The sequence below is a fragment of the Tigriopus californicus genome, chromosome 12 (assembly GCF_007210705.1).
Source record: "Tigriopus californicus strain San Diego chromosome 12, Tcal_SD_v2.1, whole genome shotgun sequence".
In the NCBI taxonomy this organism is placed as follows: domain Eukaryota; kingdom Metazoa; phylum Arthropoda; class Copepoda; order Harpacticoida; family Harpacticidae; genus Tigriopus; species Tigriopus californicus.
In genome coordinates, this window is record NC_081451.1 from 9818044 (window position 1) to 9836944 (window position 18901).

Here is an 18901-nt window from a genome sequence, read left to right on the forward strand (position 1 = left end):
TGTATGCGAGTCGTAAACTTATTGGGGAGCCCAATCGCCGCATGACTCCCTTCACAATTCAATTTTCTAAAGCAAATAGCTTTTTTCCTTGTTCAAACCTTTGGATTCCCCCTCAACGAAATCATCATAAGTGAACTCAGACGGTGCCTCTCCAACGAGTTCAACCTTCAAACCGTTCGATTAAGATGCCGGATATTTGATTAATCAATATGCAAGATATTCAAAATTTTGACTCTTCTCACATTTAATAGTTACTCGTGTCAATCTCCAATTCGTTCATATTTGTTTAATGGTACTAATTCGGCAATCATTTCAAGGGCGTCGTGTAATTTTGGCAAGTTCTTATTAACTTGCACTGAAGTTTTTGGGATCTGCTCATCCCTAAGTGTGAACCAAAAAGCCTCTGTTTCCAAAGTCATTAATATTGATATCTCATAGTGCCATATTTAATCTTATGCAGGCACCATGCTTCATTCAATATTGATTGTTAGGAAATGACGAAAAATACAACTCTGGCAACAGAATGGGATTAATGGGGAACAAATATCCTTATCCCTTTTTAGAGGGGGAATGTAGTACAATCCCAATAATCATAGTAGGAATTTTTTTGAGATCATTGAGTATATTTTGCGTCGCGTTACTGCGACAACTGAAACATTCTCGTTTTGGATCAATGTGAGGCATTCGACATTGGTGTATTTTGTGCTCATTTGGGAAATACTAATTTTGGGGGATGGGAGGGGCAGACTGGATGCCTTAAAGCGCGAGCTGACAAGGTCATTAATCAAGTATTGTGGATGCTGCTGGGGCCCACGTGTGCTTGAGAAGTGACAACATTTGGCTTGCCATCTCTCGTGGACAATTAACGGATGGAGTCTTCCTTGCTTTCGCCTGAATTGCTTCAAATAAAATCCGTGAATAGATTTGGAAGAGGGCATTCAAGTGGCTTGAAGTTTGGGTCATCTTTGTCCTACGGGTTTTGGGGTCTCTCGAGTCAACACCGAAAATAATGAGACAGGGTGTCATTTGGGTAATTCGAGGGAATCTCTGATGGCTTCGCACCTAAGGGTTGCCACATGAAATTTCTTTGAAAGAGACTTCAAAGCCCTCTTGCGGATTTTTTTTAGCATAGAGGACATACCAGTGTGACCATTCCTTAGCCAATCAGACACTTCTGAATGTCCATTTTTGCAACTAGAATGAGGGCCGGTCATTGTGCAACCCTGGAATAGGGAGGAGGATGGTCTCCCCCAAAATCAGTGAGGAGAAAGGGAGAGAGACTTCGAACAGATGACCCGTTTGTCATTCCTTTGGTGCTTGACACCCTCATTTGTTTCAAGTCAAAAACTTGCCTAATCATTGGCCACGGTCAGATCGACGATTCGTTGTACAGGATCTGGTAGAGCTCCTGCTCATCATCATCCACGTGTGCCTGCTCTTAAGAGGTTTTTTTAAAATAGGAAATGAAAATAAAACCGCCCCATCACTCACTCAAATGGATGAACTTCAAATGTCTACTCGTGTCAAATCCGTCAATCACACATTTTTGGTAACGCAAAAATGTCTCCGTGTGCTCTTTGTGTTCCAACATCTTTTTGAGTAGAGACTGCTGTCAATCAATGTTCGGCGGACTATGTGGTATGTTCAGTATCAATTCTCAACTATGAAATTAACAAAAACATAATGGCAGAAATTCAGCTTGACATTTTTCAGAAACTAAAAAGGAAATCTGAAAACTTCAATTGCCATTACATCGTCCATACGGTATTGATGGTTTTGACAGGTGACATTTTCTGTTACTTTTTTCCAATGGTTCTCGTATATACAGTGGTATATAAATCAGTTTCACGCCAATCATTTCTAAATTACAATGAGTTGTGGTGTTCTTTTCTTGGAACTTCTTCAAAATATTCTCAAGGGCCCTTTGTGTGCCCTGATTGTCATTTCCAATGCCCAGGAGCCTCTTCAACCTTGCCCTCTCCCCATCTTAACCTCTGAAAATGCTAATTACCTGAACAAAATCTCCCCTCAAATCCTGGAGTGCTCCTTTATCTTGAGCGATGATCCACTGACAATGCCCAATCTACCTTTAAAATACCATTATCGTGGATCTCTCAGCTCCTTGAAACCCAATGATTACCGTCAGTCCATATTCAAGGTTCATTCGGATCTTTTCGTCCATTATGTCATGTGTCCTAGACTTGAGCCTCAAGTCTCCGAGATATGGGATATCGCTACAATGGACCTGATCCGGCATCAAGAAGTGCACTGTCCGTCCGTTCTGAGCTCGTTTGAGAAACCAGTTCGGATTGCGTATGTAGGGTTGCCACCCTTCATCTATCACAAAGGGTCAGATCCTCAGGGTGTCGATATAGATCAATTGAAAATATTCAGCAAATCCTTGAATTTTGAGTACGTCCTTCAGGAGGAAAGGGGTTGGTTGAGTCAAGATCCAGAGACTGTGGAACTTTCAGGGAGTATCTTTACAGTAAGTGACCTAAATTACCTTTGCAATAGGGCAAGTAAAGCAAAGGAATTCAAGAAAAATAGAGTGCGGCAACACTGATTTTTAGCATTCTGAGGAGGGAGAAATGAGAAAAACATTCTAGCCAACCTGCACTCGCACTCGCTCTTGGATCCAATGGAATTTTCAACTATCGATATATGAGTTGTGCTACGGTAAACGTTATTCTCCACCGATTAGTTGGCGGTGCTACTTATTTAAATCTTAAGCTGACCTGATCAAACCTATTCTAACCTTACCTAATCTAACCCAACCTAACCTAACACGATATTAATAACCCTTAAAGTCTCTATCTAAACCTTTTAACATTTTGCCACAAATTTAAAAATGATCACCGCCAACTAATCGGTGGAGCATAACTTTTATCGTTGTGCTACAAAACTCAAAATCAGTGCTGCCAGGTGGCATATTTGCATGCCAAAAAAGTGAACATCTGGCATATTTAGAACCCCTCTGGCATGGAAAAATTGAAAATGGCTTATTTTTCGAATCCGACATGTTTTCTGGCATATTCTAAGAGCTGATATGCAAGATTTCAAACTTAACAAATATGTTGCAAAACGGACAATTGAACATTCCTATCTTGCTGCCTTGGCTTTATTACATATGTGCAATACTTTCTCCCTTTGACGCCCATTATTGCCAACTACCTCTTTATCATAATTATCATTGTCATTCTCTAATCTCTACTAAATCATCAGATTAAGTTGTTCTCCAACACCACCATGGATATTGTAACTAAATATTTTTGGCTCCATCTAGGTCTTGACTGAACCCTCGGCAGGTGGCGTTTTTTGATTGCTAGAAAATTGAGTTTCTGATATAATTTAGGCATCTCTGACATTGAGGATTCAATTTTGACATGATTTTGAACACATTTGCTAGTAACTCTTACATATCCTCATAAAGTTCTTTTTATGGAAGGTAGGATATGTGGTGTGGTAGTTAGCACAGTTTCCTAGAGTGAGAGAGAAGTCACTGATTCGAATCTCTCATTTCAAATGGGCTACTTGATCAACAATCTTGTAACAATCCTTACCATAGAAAACCAAGTAACTAGAATGCTTAAGCTCAACAGGAGCTGTCCTGGATGAGCATGTTTTCAGGTCAACTGACGCTGGTTGGCAAGGGACAGTGACATTTCGTGAAATCTTGCTTAAGGCAAGTTGAATTATTCCCATGAAACGTTTGTCAAACTTGTTCTTTTTTTAATTTCTTTTTAACTTTACAAATATACACGTAAAAAGAGCGGTAGAATAATAAAGCCATGCTTTTTTTGGGCATAACACACGTAACATGTCAAAAAAATCGGGCATTAGCAGAGCAAATCACATATTTTATTAATTACACTTGTTCAGCAACACATCTGGATCTGAAAACAGATCCGAAATTGCAACACTATGATGAGGCATTCGAAATTTTGCTTCAATCTCCCAACAATGTGCTTGAAAGTGGGCGACTTGATTGCACTTTTACATAATCAAGGTTATTCTGACACCTCTGGAGGTCAGCCTGAATCCGGGCTTGTTCCTTGCGTTTCACTTAATAAGTGGTTCCACCACATGGATGAAAACCGCAGCCTGAGCCCTTTTATAACACCTTCAAAATTTCTTTCTTAAAAATGTGGTCGGACAGCTTGCTCAAACCCGTTTTATAAAGTGTACTAGAGGAGAGTAATTGCTTGACAAGGAGTTGTATTAGGGATTTCTACTCAGAACTTGGACGAGCCGTCAAAGATTCAAATTTGTACCACAGTTATCCCAGATATCTTGATTATGAATGGAACATTTTGCTCACCAGCGACAGCTGAGACGAACACATGCAATCACAGCGCCCTTGATCAATCTATATATGAAGTTATCTATGATCCCGACCAATAACTCTTTTTTGGAGTGTAGATGGAATTACTAAAAAAATATAACTCTTGATCTTTTTCTGGTTCTTAAGAGGTAGCTTAGCGTTACAACCCTGATTACGATTTTGATTGATACCCTATACTGCTTCCCTAAATCCCATAACCACTAAAATAAGGGGTAAAAACATGCTCTAAATCATTAAATCTTGCTGCAAGATGTCAGCTTTTTTGGTGATTCAAGCTGATTTATGATGACGGCCTCCACAGGTTGCAAAAAGTTGTCGATAAGGAGTATTTTTTCTTTGGGGCATGTTTTCTGGCATATTCCGACTTTGATCTGGCATGATCTGGCATATTTCAAGAGCTAGTCTGGCATGTTCAGAGACCAGGGATCTGGCAGCACTGCTCAAAGTTATGTCATTTTTTGTGCAGTTCTGTCTCTGTACAAAACTCTTGGCTCAATATCAGAATACTGTTTTCTTCAACAAGCCGGGAAACTGAATCAAATGACAAATTCCATCTATTCCCGGTAGAGGTTGGCTATAACGTTTGTTTTTCTCAAAATGCTCAATATCAGGGTTGTCCCACTACATTTTTCTTGAATTTCCTTCACTTAACATGCCCTATGAATGTTGGTCATAATTAAGGCAAACAATGCAAGTTGGTGGTTTATTTTATATCTCACCTTATTGTGTTTTACATTGGTAACCTTTGTCACACCCGATATTTTGGGAGGAAAAGCTACGAGATCATTTTGCAACTATCAATCAAAAGAGTAATATTCAGTACACGAGTGCAAGGGATTTTTGTTATTTCACCTAAACTTACTCGTGGTAAGTACATATTTTGTATAAAATCAAAATACTTAAAAGAATGAACCACGGATGAAAACTCCAAAATATAGAAAGAAAAAAGTACCTCACCTTTTTCCATTGGTCGTTCAAAATTCAACAAAATTTTCGTGTGCACTTTCGCCAGTTCTTGTTTGTGCTTCATTCGTATTGAATCGTAATATTTCGGTGGCCTCTGGCAAGCTTCATCACCTTACAATATATACTTAATTATAAACGATTTTTTAGAACCATTACGACATACTAGATAAAAACAGTCTGAATGAACCAAAAGAACTAAAAAAATATGCTATCGTTTCGTTCAATCGGGGAATTATGCTTGCAGCGAAGTCAAATTGTTGGCATGGAAGCCTTCCTTCGGTAGTTAACATTACATTTTGATGACCAACTATTCCTTTTTGAGACTTTTTAACGTTGATTTTTGAAACCATATCAATTTCAAAGCATATTGTGTTAGTCATTAATGGCAACCTCTAGTTTATTTGCTAACAGTAACCTTTTGGATGTAATACATCAATGCACTTTTAAACAAGTTAAGACATCTGAAAACTGGAGGTGGTTCAATACTTTTGCAACACCCTAAAGGCCTAATCAATAGGGAATGTCAAGTAAAGGAAATTCAAGGAAAAATGTGGTCCGGCACCCTGATTTTGGACATTTTGGGGAGCGAGAACTAGGACAAACATCACCGTCAACTCGCACCATTCGCCCATTGAATTTTCAATAATCGAGTGATGTTGAGCGAGTTATGTTAAAAAATCTTACTAAATGAGCATGTTTGGTGTTAATCAGTGAACGCACTATCAAATTGGCTCAATACCACAATGCTTATTGCCTAGACAAGCATGTAAAGTGGAAAAAATGTCAAAATCCAACGCATGCACAGTGCTGTTTGGCTGGGCATGTTGTCTTTGATTTTACTCCATGGAATAACATCAGTTGTCCATGAACGTGTTTACTTGACTAGCCCTATAGGCTCTGCAATTTGCATGAACTGATAGTCACTGGACATGTTTGCTTGGGATGTTCAGAATGCAAGTCACTTGTTCGGTCAATAACGATTTTTTTAATCCTCACTAAGATAGGAAGCACATGGAATGAAGACCTCAAATTGCAAAATTGTTGGTCTTGTTCAAGGGCATACGGAAATAAATGCAAAATCATAAGGGAACAATCGAACCAGGAAAAAAAGTCCTTGCTTCCCAGGGCGGTTGAAAAAGGCCGATGAAAAATTAGAACCGTCTGCCTTGTGATCAAAGGAAGTCTTAAGAAAGAAAATGATGGAAAATATGAATAACGATAGTGTTATTTGCAAGGCGACTTTATTATAAAATCATACTTTGCAAAACTCAACTCTAACATATTAGAACCCAAATTACACCTATTAGTTGTTGGATATAAGCTCACAAAAGCTAGGAAAGTATACTCTGGCATTCTGAATGCAACCCCTTTCTCATGTAACGTTGGATGATTATGAAAATGATTTATTTGATTGTGCCTGTCATCATTTCTAAATCTTTGTTTTAGGTCTCGAATGGTGGGGCCGACATTGGTGTAGGCAACGTCTTGATGAATGAAGTAACATACAACTTAGTCGAGTTTCCCCATTACACTTATGACTTAGATATGTTCATCTGTGCGAAGCAACCAGAGGCTCTCCCATCGTATTGGAATTTGCTAAGACCTTTCCCCGTTCTTGTTTGGATATTCTCATTGGTATCAATTGCACTGGTCTGGGCCACTTTGGTTTGGGGATCATGGCTTTACAACCCCAATCTGAATCTGTCCGGAGTAGTATTTCAATGGTTATTTGCCACTCTATTTTTGCAATGTGAGTACGTCAATATTGTTTTAATTGGTCTAGCTAGCGTCTTCAATTTCGTGATTTACTTAAGTTTCAAGTTTAAACGACAGGTTTCTTGATGCGTCGTCTTTTTAAAATCAACAATTTACTTACGTTTGGATTAAAAGTTACGTTTCTATTTGCTCCTTACTTAGGCTTGCATAATTGAAGCCATCCAAACGGGTTTTGGCTTTTTCTTTACTTTGTGTTCTTGATTAGACATGGTGGTCTATTGGTAGAGTTAGTCTAAAAAAAGGATCATCTTGAATGTTTCACTTGTGAGTTCTGAAATTTGACTACCAGTACATTTTTATCAGATGTGGAATAACTATTTTTTCATTGCCCTTTACTTTCTTTACATGAAGTTTATTAATATGAGACTTGGAGAAAGTAAATACGGCCAAGATCCCTTGACGGGTTTGCCCATTCATGCTATTGAGTTCAAAGAGATCAACAAGGGTGTGTCTGAGTGCCTCCTCACAAAAGAGGATACAAAAAGGCAAATGAGGTCAAGTTTGTTTGTTTGTTTGTTTGTTCATTTGGAGTCAGAGGACAGCTCTCTTGCTGGGCCTGCCATCTGATGATGGGTGTCCCAATTAAGGGATATTCTCCGTTGATACAACCAAACATGCAACATTAATTATTACCTCACTCTCGGGAATGTTTGCAGGTTTTACTGGGCTAGCCTGGGTTTGAACCAGGATTTGCCAATTGGTAAGTTGATGCTCTACTCATACGGCACCGCAGCTAGCCTTATGAGGCCAAGTTTTTAATCATTTTGATCTTTTTAATCCGAACTTAAATAGACATCATGTAAAGAGACTGGTGGCCATAGGGGCCCTTCCTTCCAACGTCAGACGACCCAAACCAAATGGAGAAAATATTTTCTGAACATTTTATGACAAGCCAAAAAACAGTTGAAATGCGTTATAGCTCAGAAAAAAGGAATTGACCCAATTGACCCTAGTTTGGTAAAGCCTAACTCACAAAGCACCCTCTGAAGTGAAGAATGTGAACCATAGTTTGCTTAGTGTAGGAAGCCTATTGAATATACAATTTTCTTTTTGATCTCTTTGTCAAGGTATGGCATTGACTCAAAACAATTGAATAATAAATGATATCTTTGTAAATCAGCTTTCCCGTCACTAGTGACGGAAAGCTTACTTTCAAGTCACTTGTGAAGATAAAATGGTGCCTGGTTCTCCTTGAGTTGCTGCGAGTTAAAATTGTACCCTTGAAAAACGGTTTTCATAAAAGAATAGGGTATTGTGCAAAATGGCTACAATAACATTATCAACCTATCAACTACTTGTCATTGAAACTTATACCACATTTTCTAGCGTTTCCCTGGCGGTTCAATGTCTTTAAGGCCACCAAGGTGCTCATCCCTCTTTGGCTCATCTTCATCCTCTTCCTGGATTTCTTTTACGAGAGCAATCTCCGGGCCCATTTGATTGCCATTGAGTACGATAAACCGGTAGATACGGTTCAAGACCTTCTGGATCGAGGGATGGCCCTCTATCTTCCCCGATTCACTGGTTTTGTGGGTAACTTCAAATCTTCTACCAATCCCGCTTATCGAGAGCTGTCCTTGATGTATGAGAAACGCGACCTTGCATTCGACTATGACGCCAATGGAATACCTTCATATGACGATGAGCTCAAGATCTACCAACAAGGAGATGCTCTGATCATCAATGATATCATGGCCACTGCCGCTTTTCCAGAGTTCCAAAGGCGTCACAATGGAACCCTTCCTTACCAATTGTCCAAGACTAAGATTCTAGCAGGATTTGGGTCCATAATTGTACCCCACAAGGCTCCTTATTTGAGGGATCTCCAGAGGATTATAGCGATCTTGAACGACTCTGGAATCACGCAACACTTAATGAATGGTTATATCAAGTTACAATTCCAAATAGGAGCTGACCTGTACTAACCGATCAATTTGCAGCCATTCAATTTGGACCAGGCCTTCTTAGGCCTATTGGTTATGGCTGTCGGAGCCTTTGTCTCGTTGGTTGTGTTTGGTATTGAAAAGGCTCAAGGATAGAAAACGAACAAAACATGAGATTCCTGGGGACATCGTGAAAAACTTGCAAGGTTTATCGTAGATCATTTATAAGTTGATATGGGATTATTGATGTTTTAATATCTTCACCTGCATTCTATGAATAGAGAGCGTATGCATTGCACAAAGCCAAATTTGTCTACCTTTGCTTGAACGAAATTAGTTTAAGGTATTAATTACATCTTTGGTTTTACTAGTAACTCATGACTGCATTCGTCAAATGATTTCTGACGATCAATAAAAAGTACATGTCTCCTATTGTGTTCAAAAGTTCGTAACCAAAATGAGCCTACTTTTAATGATATAACTTTTAACCCTAATATCGTTCCTTCGAGACATGTAAAAGAGAAAGAAAGTGGGAGGATATTTTTTAAAGTGCAGTGTCAATTGCTTTTAGCGAACATATTTGTACTAAACTGTACAATATATTCATTTAAAGGAATACCGTAAATCGACTATTTAAGTTATTGATATTACCAACAGAAAACAAGAATTCAAGGAATCGGAATAAGATACTTTAAACTTTACTTACGCGTATTTGATGAAGAATGTTTTTACAAAAAGGCATCCTGATATCAAAAAAATAATTGAATCCCCACAATAACCTGGGTTAAACAAGTCCTTTTTTACTTACTTCTTTTGTGAGTTGCCCTTGGCTGATTTTTTTTTTTACAAATATGCCATTAAAAGCAAATTCATAGTGAGAAACCAATGATTAACATAAAACTGGATTGGAATATGTAATGTTTTATTTTGACAAATATAGTGGAAAATGAGTATAAAATGAGTGCAAAAGAGACAGACAGTCAAGAGTAAGAAAGGTGCTAATAACGAACTCCGTGCTAGTTGAGCAACCCATATGTTCATAGAACTAGGATCTCCATCATCGTCACCATAATAATAATAATTATAATATCATCAAATGCTAAGGAAAAAATGACCGCGAGTGCCATTCATATAGCTTGCGATTCTCGGATGGGCGTGGTCGAATCGTCCATATGGAGTTTCCGGGGCGTACTCGACTTCAAAGCCGGCGTCCGGCCTTGCCCAAGCTTAGCAGGAGTTTGCTTCTGAGGCGTGTTCGGCAAGGACAGAGGGTTCTGCTTCATTCGTCGCAAAGCAGCCTTCTTGCCCGCAATAGTGAATTCAAACTCATTGTTGATGGCGGAGCCTTTGATGGCCTTGACCCAATCCGACCGTTCCTCTTCTGAACTGGCTGACATTCTGAAGGACAGGTATGGTTTTTCTCATTAGATCGGCAACATTGGGCACATTAAAGGGCAGTAAATTACCTGTAGGACTTATGCTTGCCTTGGACAACATTGCCTTTGTTGTCGGTCTTACAGCCTTTGACAACAGAGGTGCACTCGGAGTACAATTCAAAACAGAAGGACTTGCTATCCACGTTGTCCATCAATCGGACCTATTGCGAGAGATGCTCAGGTTAGTTTCAACTAGCCGCCTTCAATATTTGTACATGATAAAACGGCTTTACCTTGACATTTTCTAATGGGATGATTCCCTTGGGAACATTCTCGGCAGTATGTTGGAAATAGTAAAGACAACGGTCGCTGAGAACGAACCATCGCCGTTTCCAATTCTTCCAGCTGAAAAGTACGAGAAGGAGGCAACTTATAGTGATGATTCCTACTTTTGTAGATCAGTGATCGAGCGTACCTTCCGCCTTGTTTCATTAGCCAACCTTCTCGTTCAGGACTGAAGAAAGTGTACATTAGATCGTCGTAGGTCTCGTTGGGGATTTTAAAGGGCTCCTCCTTGATGCTTCTGTAGATTTGCTCCTAGGGGTAGACAAACACAAACCACAGATTAGAAACCAGGGATTGTGATGAAGACATTGATTAGACTTACCAGGACATCGGGCGCCAGATCTCTCCCACTATCAATGCCTTTGTTCTGTTTAATGAATTGTTCTATGGTAATCTTTGGCTTGACGTTGGGGTTGTGCAGAGCGGTGTTCAACATGATGATGGAGAACGACAGAATGTAACACGTGTCCACATTCTGGAAGAGCTTAGGGTTTTGCTCACAGTACCGATTTGCAAATGAAACCATGAGCCGATCAATCTGCATAGCTTCACCAGGGAGTCTGAAAGATCGAGTTTTCAATTACAACAGGGATTTAGAAATCAGCTGTTCAATTTAGATTAGTTTTTCAATTGTCACAATGATTCCGGTGTCTTGAACAGTTATCGTCACTATCGAGAACGCCTTTCAACTGGACGGAGAGGCTAAATCTGACAATTCATATTCGTGATTCGAATTTCTCCATTGCATTTTTCCTACTTATAGCAGCATTGTTGTTTTTTCTACATTTATTTTAGTTTTTAGCTCTTAAGTTTGTATGAGTCAACAGACTTGAGACCTTAATACTTGATGATCAATATAGTACAATCTATATGCACGACACTCTCAAGATTGATCAATTCTTTACTGAACAGAGCTATGAAAGGGACATTTAAACTAGATAGTATATTGGTTGAATATATAGAGGAACACGCCAAGGACATATGACCTCTAGTTTAATGCTCATCTCAAGTTTAGCCAATCCGTCCATGTTTGGCGACGTTCTCAAATGGACATGTTTCTTCAGACCAACTTCCATGATTTTCACATTAAACCGAGTCCTACCTGAAGCTCCACAGGAATTGACGGAGGGCTTGGACAGGATTGAGGTGGGTAAACTCGTGACATCGGACGAATTGGTGAAGGACCTCTCGGTTGAACTCTTCATGACCACCGATATATTTCCCGATTTGCCGTTTAGATAACCGACCCTCTCGGAATAGGAACTGCGCGACACTCTTGGCGTCGTTTTCAGGTAAGAATCCGGCATTCAACAGGTATTCGATACCTCTCTTGGGTTCCAGATTGTACTGTTTGATCCCATAGAGCAAAGACTTGTCCCTCATGGACTTCTTATAATGCTTGGAACCCTGTCTCCGAGGGTCCAAAGTGAAGTAGCCCTACAAAATGGGGAGAGTATTAAACCACAAATATCTCGACCTAGATCCACTCAAAATCTTCATGGGAGGTCATTTGGGCGGCATTGAGAAAGCATCCCCGAATTGACAGTGATTCCAACGCAGGATCATTGGACCGCCCTTGGTTAAATCAATCTCATCTCCTACCTGTGAGTGGGGATTCCCACCAGTTGAATTTTTCGCATGTCTAAGTGTGGCGTAAGTGGGCGGCAGATTCTGAGGGTGATGGAAGATGGGCTCCGGGATTCGTTTCACTTCCATCTCATTGGCACTTTCGTCCTCCTGCAACGCACATGAGAATCCGACCTCTGAAGCGGACTTGAGCTTGTCCTGGAGCTCAATTTTGCGAAGGTCCGAGGTGGCCACATGAGACACCTGATGAGAGGAGTTCAAGTAGTCGTCTTCGACATCGATGTCATGCTCATCATCATCCCTGAAGTCCTGGGAAGTGTTGTCCAAGCGATGCGGGATCGACTCGCCCGCCGAATTCGAGCGTGGGATCAAAGGCGTCTTCTGCGGTAAAGAGGTCGGAGCAGGGATCGGCTCCAGCAAAGCCAATTCGGACCTAGAAAATTGAGAAACGTGTTGTTAGATTAAGATCTTTGAATTGGAAACTTCACGTCGGGTTACGGTTAATGGTGAAAGATACCGAAAACGCCTTTTTGAAAAGAAATCTGGGAAAAGGTGATTTCTTGTTTCATGGATTGAATTTTTAAAACGAGCCAATTTGAAGAGTGTAGTCCGTATAACTTTGATATAGCAAGAATCTCGTCAATCTCTTAATAATCTCAAACAATGGCTCTCATTTTCATCATCTGTAAATTTCGTCTAAAATACTGTACCATAACCTTAGGCACTCTTTAAACTTGTAAAATCTTTCTTTTTTACATTCAATTAAAAGTGCAAAATTTCATTTCTAGTCTTCGGTACTGTGATATCACATTCTAATAATCTTTTTCATCATTCTAAGTATTTCGTCTTTTTTTCTTCACATCTAATTGTACACTCACTTCTATATGTTTTACAGTATGACATAACTGAGAGTCGTATTAAAGATTATCATTATTCTGGTGGAAACAAGCGTTCGTAAGTCAGGTAAAAAATTAGCTTCCAGGACAACAACATTGTTTTTTTTGCTCGAGGGGGTTGTTGTTTGTGGTTAAAACATGCGCCTTTGTTGTGTTGTTTGAAACTTGATATCCTTCCCTTTGAAAATGCAAATCAAAAACCGCAGGAAGTCTTTTGAAAGCCGGGTGGGCCACAAGTAAACTTATTCAAACATCTTGAAAGATATTTTTTTAGCTCCTTCACAAAGCGTTCCGTTAATAGGGTATGGAAATAACAATAAATTCAATCCCTTGCCAAAGCCCTCCCCTTCGCATGTTTCCAATGAAATATGGGATGTTATCAGCGAAATGCAAGGACAGCCGTTCATTCAAGCAAGGAAATGATCCCCCTTGATGATATAAATCATGCTTCCTTCTTCCGATTTCCACCCTCTCCTCCCGCTCAAACAAACATCTGTGGTTGATAAATGGATTTGAATTCCGCGCCTTTTCGTCCTCTTCAGACGTCCTCGTGACCTCCAACTTGGAAGCATGGAAGTACTTCATTTGCATGAAGACTAAACAAGCTCATCTGATCTGGAGCTATTATTAGGGAGCTACTACAAGTGACAGCTGCAAGACTGTTCTTCAATTTTTGAAGTGCAAAGTGCCAACGCATAAGTGAAAGATGTGTGGACGACTGATTGGAAAACGGGGAGAAAAAAGGGCGAGGGGGTGGGGTCGCCATTCAGGGTCGCTCGACCCATCCTTTTTTCGACCGCCTTTGCCGGCCCGATCTCCACTCTCTGGCGAGTCGAAACCGGTTGGCGACCCTGTGTTGGACCTACAATTTTTGATGGGGGTAACGTTGTGGTGCCGTTCAGTGTCCATTGGACAATTGTTCAGGGCTTGGTTTTTGAAATATATGAGTCGAGGATGTGTGTTAATGGGAATTCATTCACAACTGCCAATAATCGGGACGTTCGACGACCCCACCCTCATTTATCTAAGGGAGGTTTTGAAAAGCAGTGGGTTTCCCATCGAATTGGTCAGGATTCCTCTGACCCTTTCACCTTGTTGAAAATGTTTAAATCCGTCTATTTGTGGACATGATTAATGAGGCGGATACATTGTCATACCTGGGATAGTTGCTAATGGCGACTTCCTTGCGAAAACAACCCCGGAATTTGCTCCAAAGACAGACAAAACAGGCCGGTGACATTTTCGTGTCCAAATAATGAGAGATAGCCTCTCTCCATTCATTGCTTTTTCAGAGTGCGACAGTTTTCGGATCGGGTTTCAGATCTCCATCTTCAAGACAAACATTAGCTTTGGCTGCTTCCATGTTTAAAAATTCAACTGTCCCGAAAACGCGTGTTCACATTTCAGAGAGACTTCCAAAGAAAAGGGAAGGATCACTCATCCATTCACCCAGAAATGGTTGTTTTTGCCCTTCACTTTTTTCTTTCGTCCAGGATCAAAATCGGTCGACAGAGCATGGAAATCAACACATGCACACACAAACATATATAGGGTCAGAGGGAGAGGACAAACAATACCATTCCGAACCCACCAGGGGGCCTTCACCAGAACGATGACAACAGAGCTTTATGAGGAAATCATAGTTGCTCGCAAAATTCATGAACCTATTTGAGACTAGTACAGTTAATGAAGACGATTTTGGTTGCACTTCATGTAAAGTCATGAAAATGTTAATCTTGGACTGCTTGCTAAGTGGAGATAGCTTGGCTCCGGCTTCCCTTTGTTTTTTTTGTTGTAGTTTATGAATATCATTGTTTCCATTTTGCATCATATCTTTTAAGTGATGAAACAACTTTTTTGTGGGTCCCCAACTAAATGCACTGACTTCAAGCAACTCTTTGACAAAGTCACATGAGATAATAAAATCTTGAGCTGAATGGACCTGCACATAACATATTTTTGTACTAAACATTTTGTCAGAGCAAGTGCTAAGGTGTGAGTGCAAATGACCGCTTAATATTGGCGTCGACTGTATTTATGACATTTTCAACGGGCATTGTAGTCAACATCATGTTGCGTTTAGAGGTTTTTGAGTCTTTTTGCCCCGGAGAGTTCTGTGTACTGTTTATGTGGGGAGGAGGTTTCAAAGCAGTGAGAACAAAGTAGCAAAGTCTGTATGTGGGGGAGAAGTAAACAAGCTCCACAATATTTGCTTCCCCTAACTCAAAAGCCTTTTAACCTTATCTTTATCCAAGTTGGGGAGCGTAATTTAGACGCTCAAAAAGTGACAAGTCTAGTCTGGGTCTAAATCTAAAACAGAGCCAAAGGAGACGATTTATCTCTGGGAATTCGGACAAGAATGCTTGGTTATGATCCATGACCCACACAGGCGTGTTTCTTGTTACTTGTCGTCGAGAAAGCTCCGAATTTTCCAAGTTATCCTCATAAAAACTCATAGAAAAGATTCGTGGGGGGTGGTAGGATGTGCCAATGGCCCAGGCAGAGCTCCTTGTTACTTGTTTTCCATTGAACTTCCATTCAACATGTGGAGTGGAGCAAACAACGACCCAAAGGTAACATGTCCCGAAAGTCTTAATACATTACTCATTCTAGCTTCCTCGAATGGAAAAGCCATATGCAGTGCTTTTTCCACAGACTCAAACGAATTTTGAGACAATTTTAGCGCTAGTGTTCCAAGTGTGGCACGTTAGTTGTTATGTAATACAATAAAGATAGTATTTGACGATTTTGACAGTCTTCATTGCACAAAATCAGAAAAGGTCTTCTTAATGGGGTTGAAATGGTCTTAATTTGTAGGTAGGGATGGTAGGGAGCTCACTTCAGCAATTTCTCTCTTTTTCCTTATTGGCACCATCAGACTTTTAGGACATGCTGTAATGTGATTTGAATTGACTGAAGCTGGCCTGGCTGTGGGGGATGTGAGTGTTCATTTTGCGCCAATCTTTGCAAGTCGTGATGGAGGACCCACTGCAGGGAATTTGAACAGTTCAATCATCAATCTGTGGTTGGGAAATACATCAAATCCTCACCTTCAATCCCCAGCGTGTCTGCATTTACCGTGAGAAATCCGCGCCATCAAGGATTTGCTTGATCAAGAACTGAACTCCTGAGTTCTTTTTTATTTGGCAATGTTTTATATCAGTGTGAGACGAAGAGGATTGGGGGCGAAGGGAGGATTGACACAAACATGTAAAGACGCTCGTTGCTCGTTGCTACCGCCATTGAAAGCTCAAGCAACGAGCCTCCCTCTACGTATTCCGTGGCTATTGTATTCCAGGAATCTCTGAGAACAGGAACAAATTGGCAATTCAAAAGCTGGCAAAGAAAGAGGATGGCTCAGGGGTAGAATTACCCGAGATTTTATAATACCACATCCACTCCCAAGGCAATAATAACATGTCAAGAGGTACGTGAATGTACGGACACGAACTTGTCGATAGATATCTAGCTACTTGCTGGGAAAGAAGGGCATTCTCCAAGGGACCAAGCTCGCACCAGAGCATTACATTTGGACATATAACTAAACCTGGGATTGACATTCAACCTACCTGTTCTGGCTCCTGAGTTTGCTTCTGGAGTTTGGTGTGGATGCAATGGGGGCTTTGGGTGGCAAGGCATCAAAGGCCGCATTAAGGGAGCGTTTCTTGGTCTTTTTGGTTCGGCTAAGAGTGTGCAGCCACGCTCTTTGTAGGAAGCTTCGATTGGGTGAGAGGGACGAGAGTGAATGAACACTCTTTCCACCTGGACTAGGAAGGGAGCTATCTAATCGGGGAAGTTCTTCGCATGACAAGCCCAAGAGAGTAGAAGTGGGGGGTAGCGTCGATCTCGATTTCGTAGGTGTTGATGGTTGGGAAAAGGTGTGACTAGTGATAAATTCATCCTGTACAGGACTGGAGGAGGAGTAGGAACTCGATATACGACTAGACAAGTCTTCAAGGTTGCCCTTGGCCTCGGCCAAGATAGGCTCGGTCTTGGCGAGGACCTCGCCGGCCAACTCTACCAACGACTTCTGGTGTGGTCTCCGGGATGAAGGCACAACGAGTTCGGTATCCTCGAAGAGTTCTTCTCTATGTATCTTGGCGAAGGAGTCGCCCTCCCGGAGGACCTCGATGTCGCTGATTTCTCGCATCATCTTTCGGTTGTCGTCATTCATGGTGAAGGAGAACTCGAAGCGGGTATGCTCGTCATAATTATTATTGTGTTCATGTGAGGACGAAGACGACGTCAGGGAGCCTGTCAAAGTCTCCACTGAGCCCATGCCAACCTGAAATAGTCAAGAAAATAGAGTCAGAGGATCAAGTTCAAAGCACAACGTCGTCGTAAATAAGCCCAATTTTCAGGAAGAAATCCTGACACCACCACCACCATCGTACGTACGCACGCCAGGATGTCAATTTACTTTTGCTTGAGAATTTTCTAGCCCCTGGCTTTCTTGCTTTGTCTCTTGTCCTCTCAAGTGTCTGTTTTCTGAAATCTTCTTGGGGCAAGTCATCAGCTGGCAATCTAGGTGAGGAGATCTAGGACGATTCATCTCTCTCTCTTCTGTCAACAGTTGTTGCATCTATCTCCAAACTCCACAGACTCTCCAATCTATCCTGTCCAAGTCCAGGATGCTCCTGGGCGAGATCCGTGGTCAATAGAACGGTCTCTCGTGACACTGTATCATCATTTCTATCTATCTCTCTAATCAGAGGAGCACTGCCAACGAGACACTCTTGACCATGGATGGGGTCTGGATCCGTCCAGGACCGCTCCCCTACCCACCACTTGCACCACGTTCTTCTCCGTCTGCTCTTGAAAAAGTGAGTGTGGAGTGAGAAGAGTTTTCCTTTTGCCTCAATGGACACGTGGATTTCTTGTCCGTTGTACAGAATACCACACTTATTCCACTATGTGCAATTCAACGAGAACTCTCCTAATCCCCTGGATGGAATTCAAAACCCTGGTCCCCGATGACATCATTATTTATTCAATTGAAACTGGTGTATTGGCAAGTTTTCAATGCCAGCTGACAAGGGATGCTCTTGGATATTTTTGGATATGGTCGAGTTGCATATCTCTGGGGATCTTGATCGTTACCATTGCCATATTTTGGCTGCAGCTTGCCAGATGTTTTTTCCAAGGATTACACTTGGACTTGTTTATGCGGACACCCCTCCCAAGTCAGTGAACTTCTTCATCATCTTGAGATTTGAGTTGCAACTCTCGCGTCAAAACACAAGAAGGCATTGCAGCTGTTGCGCTTCAAAAAGTCACGGATGGCAGTGATATCAAGGTTGGATTCTATTTGCAATTGAACATCTTGCGGAGTGAATGAGTTCCATGAGTGAGTTTTGCCGCGTTGCCAACACATCATTAGTTAGTTGTCATCATGTGACTTCCTGAATTTGGCTGCTATTTGACCCTGACTTCCTTTGAAGGGATCAGGATCAAAGGATTCATTCAGCATGCATGTTGGCCCCATCAGAGTGCGGAATTGTATGCATTTTTAGCTCGTAATCGTTTGTCACTCTCTTGAAAGTGTCGCTTTCCCGCCGAGACAACTCGAAAAACGGTCGTCGTCGTCGTCATCCTCCTCCTCATCTTTATCAACAACATGATTGAATGGTGCCACTCAGATTTGATCTTTTGTCAGCAATGAAATAAGTTTCCTCCCTGGACCTTTGAATGCATTCTCAAGCATTGTCTCTCCAGGATCGACCCCAT

General features: G+C 41.1%; 2 protein-coding genes across 2 annotated transcripts; one reads left to right on the forward strand and one right to left on the reverse strand.

Moving 5' to 3' along the window:
* The first annotated feature begins 1610 nt into the window (after window positions 1–1610).
* LOC131891630 (uncharacterized) lies at window positions 1611–9278 on the forward strand. The gene is made up of 3 exons (XM_059241259.1): window positions 1611–2488; window positions 6758–7061; window positions 8414–9278. Exons 1-3 carry the CDS (start codon window positions 1871–1873, stop codon window positions 9010–9012), a joined length of 1521 nt encoding a protein of 506 aa, XP_059097242.1. The 5' UTR covers window positions 1611–1870; the 3' UTR covers window positions 9013–9278.
* A 597-nt stretch (window positions 9279–9875) lies between these two features.
* Window positions 9876–17996, reverse strand: LOC131891469 (uncharacterized). Its single transcript, XM_059241059.1, has 9 exons — window positions 17960–17996; window positions 16744–17459; window positions 12294–12711; window positions 11794–12128; window positions 11014–11251; window positions 10822–10943; window positions 10640–10751; window positions 10437–10567; window positions 9876–10368 (listed from the first exon to the last, which is right to left on the reverse strand). Exons 2-9 carry the CDS (start codon window positions 17451–17453, stop codon window positions 10098–10100), a joined length of 2337 nt encoding a protein of 778 aa, XP_059097042.1. The 5' UTR covers window positions 17454–17459; window positions 17960–17996; the 3' UTR covers window positions 9876–10097.
* Between the last annotated feature and the right edge of the window lie 905 nt (window positions 17997–18901).

What these genes read in the sequence shown, in the direction of transcription:
- LOC131891469 (XM_059241059.1), bottom strand. Translation starts at nt 17,453, where the DNA reads ATGGGCTCAGTGGAGACTTTGACAGGCTCCCTGACGTCGTCTTCGTCC. An exon ending in CAATTCCTGTGGAGCTTCAG is followed by an intron (nt 11,252 to 11,793) that starts GTAGGACTCGGT and finishes TCGATCTTTCAG; the next exon opens with ACTCCCTGGTGAAGCTATGC. An exon ending in CTAATGAAACAAGGCGGAAG is followed by an intron (nt 10,752 to 10,821) that starts GTACGCTCGATC and finishes CGTACTTTTCAG; the next exon opens with CTGGAAGAATTGGAAACGGC.
- LOC131891630 (XM_059241259.1), top strand. Translation starts at nt 1,871, where the DNA reads ATGAGTTGTGGTGTTCTTTTCTTGGAACTTCTTCAAAATATTCTCAAG. An exon ending in TTTCAGGGAGTATCTTTACA is followed by an intron (nt 2,489 to 6,757) that starts GTAAGTGACCTA and finishes TCTTTGTTTTAG; the next exon opens with GTCTCGAATGGTGGGGCCGA. An exon ending in TGCCACTCTATTTTTGCAAT is followed by an intron (nt 7,062 to 8,413) that starts GTGAGTACGTCA and finishes CACATTTTCTAG; the next exon opens with CGTTTCCCTGGCGGTTCAAT.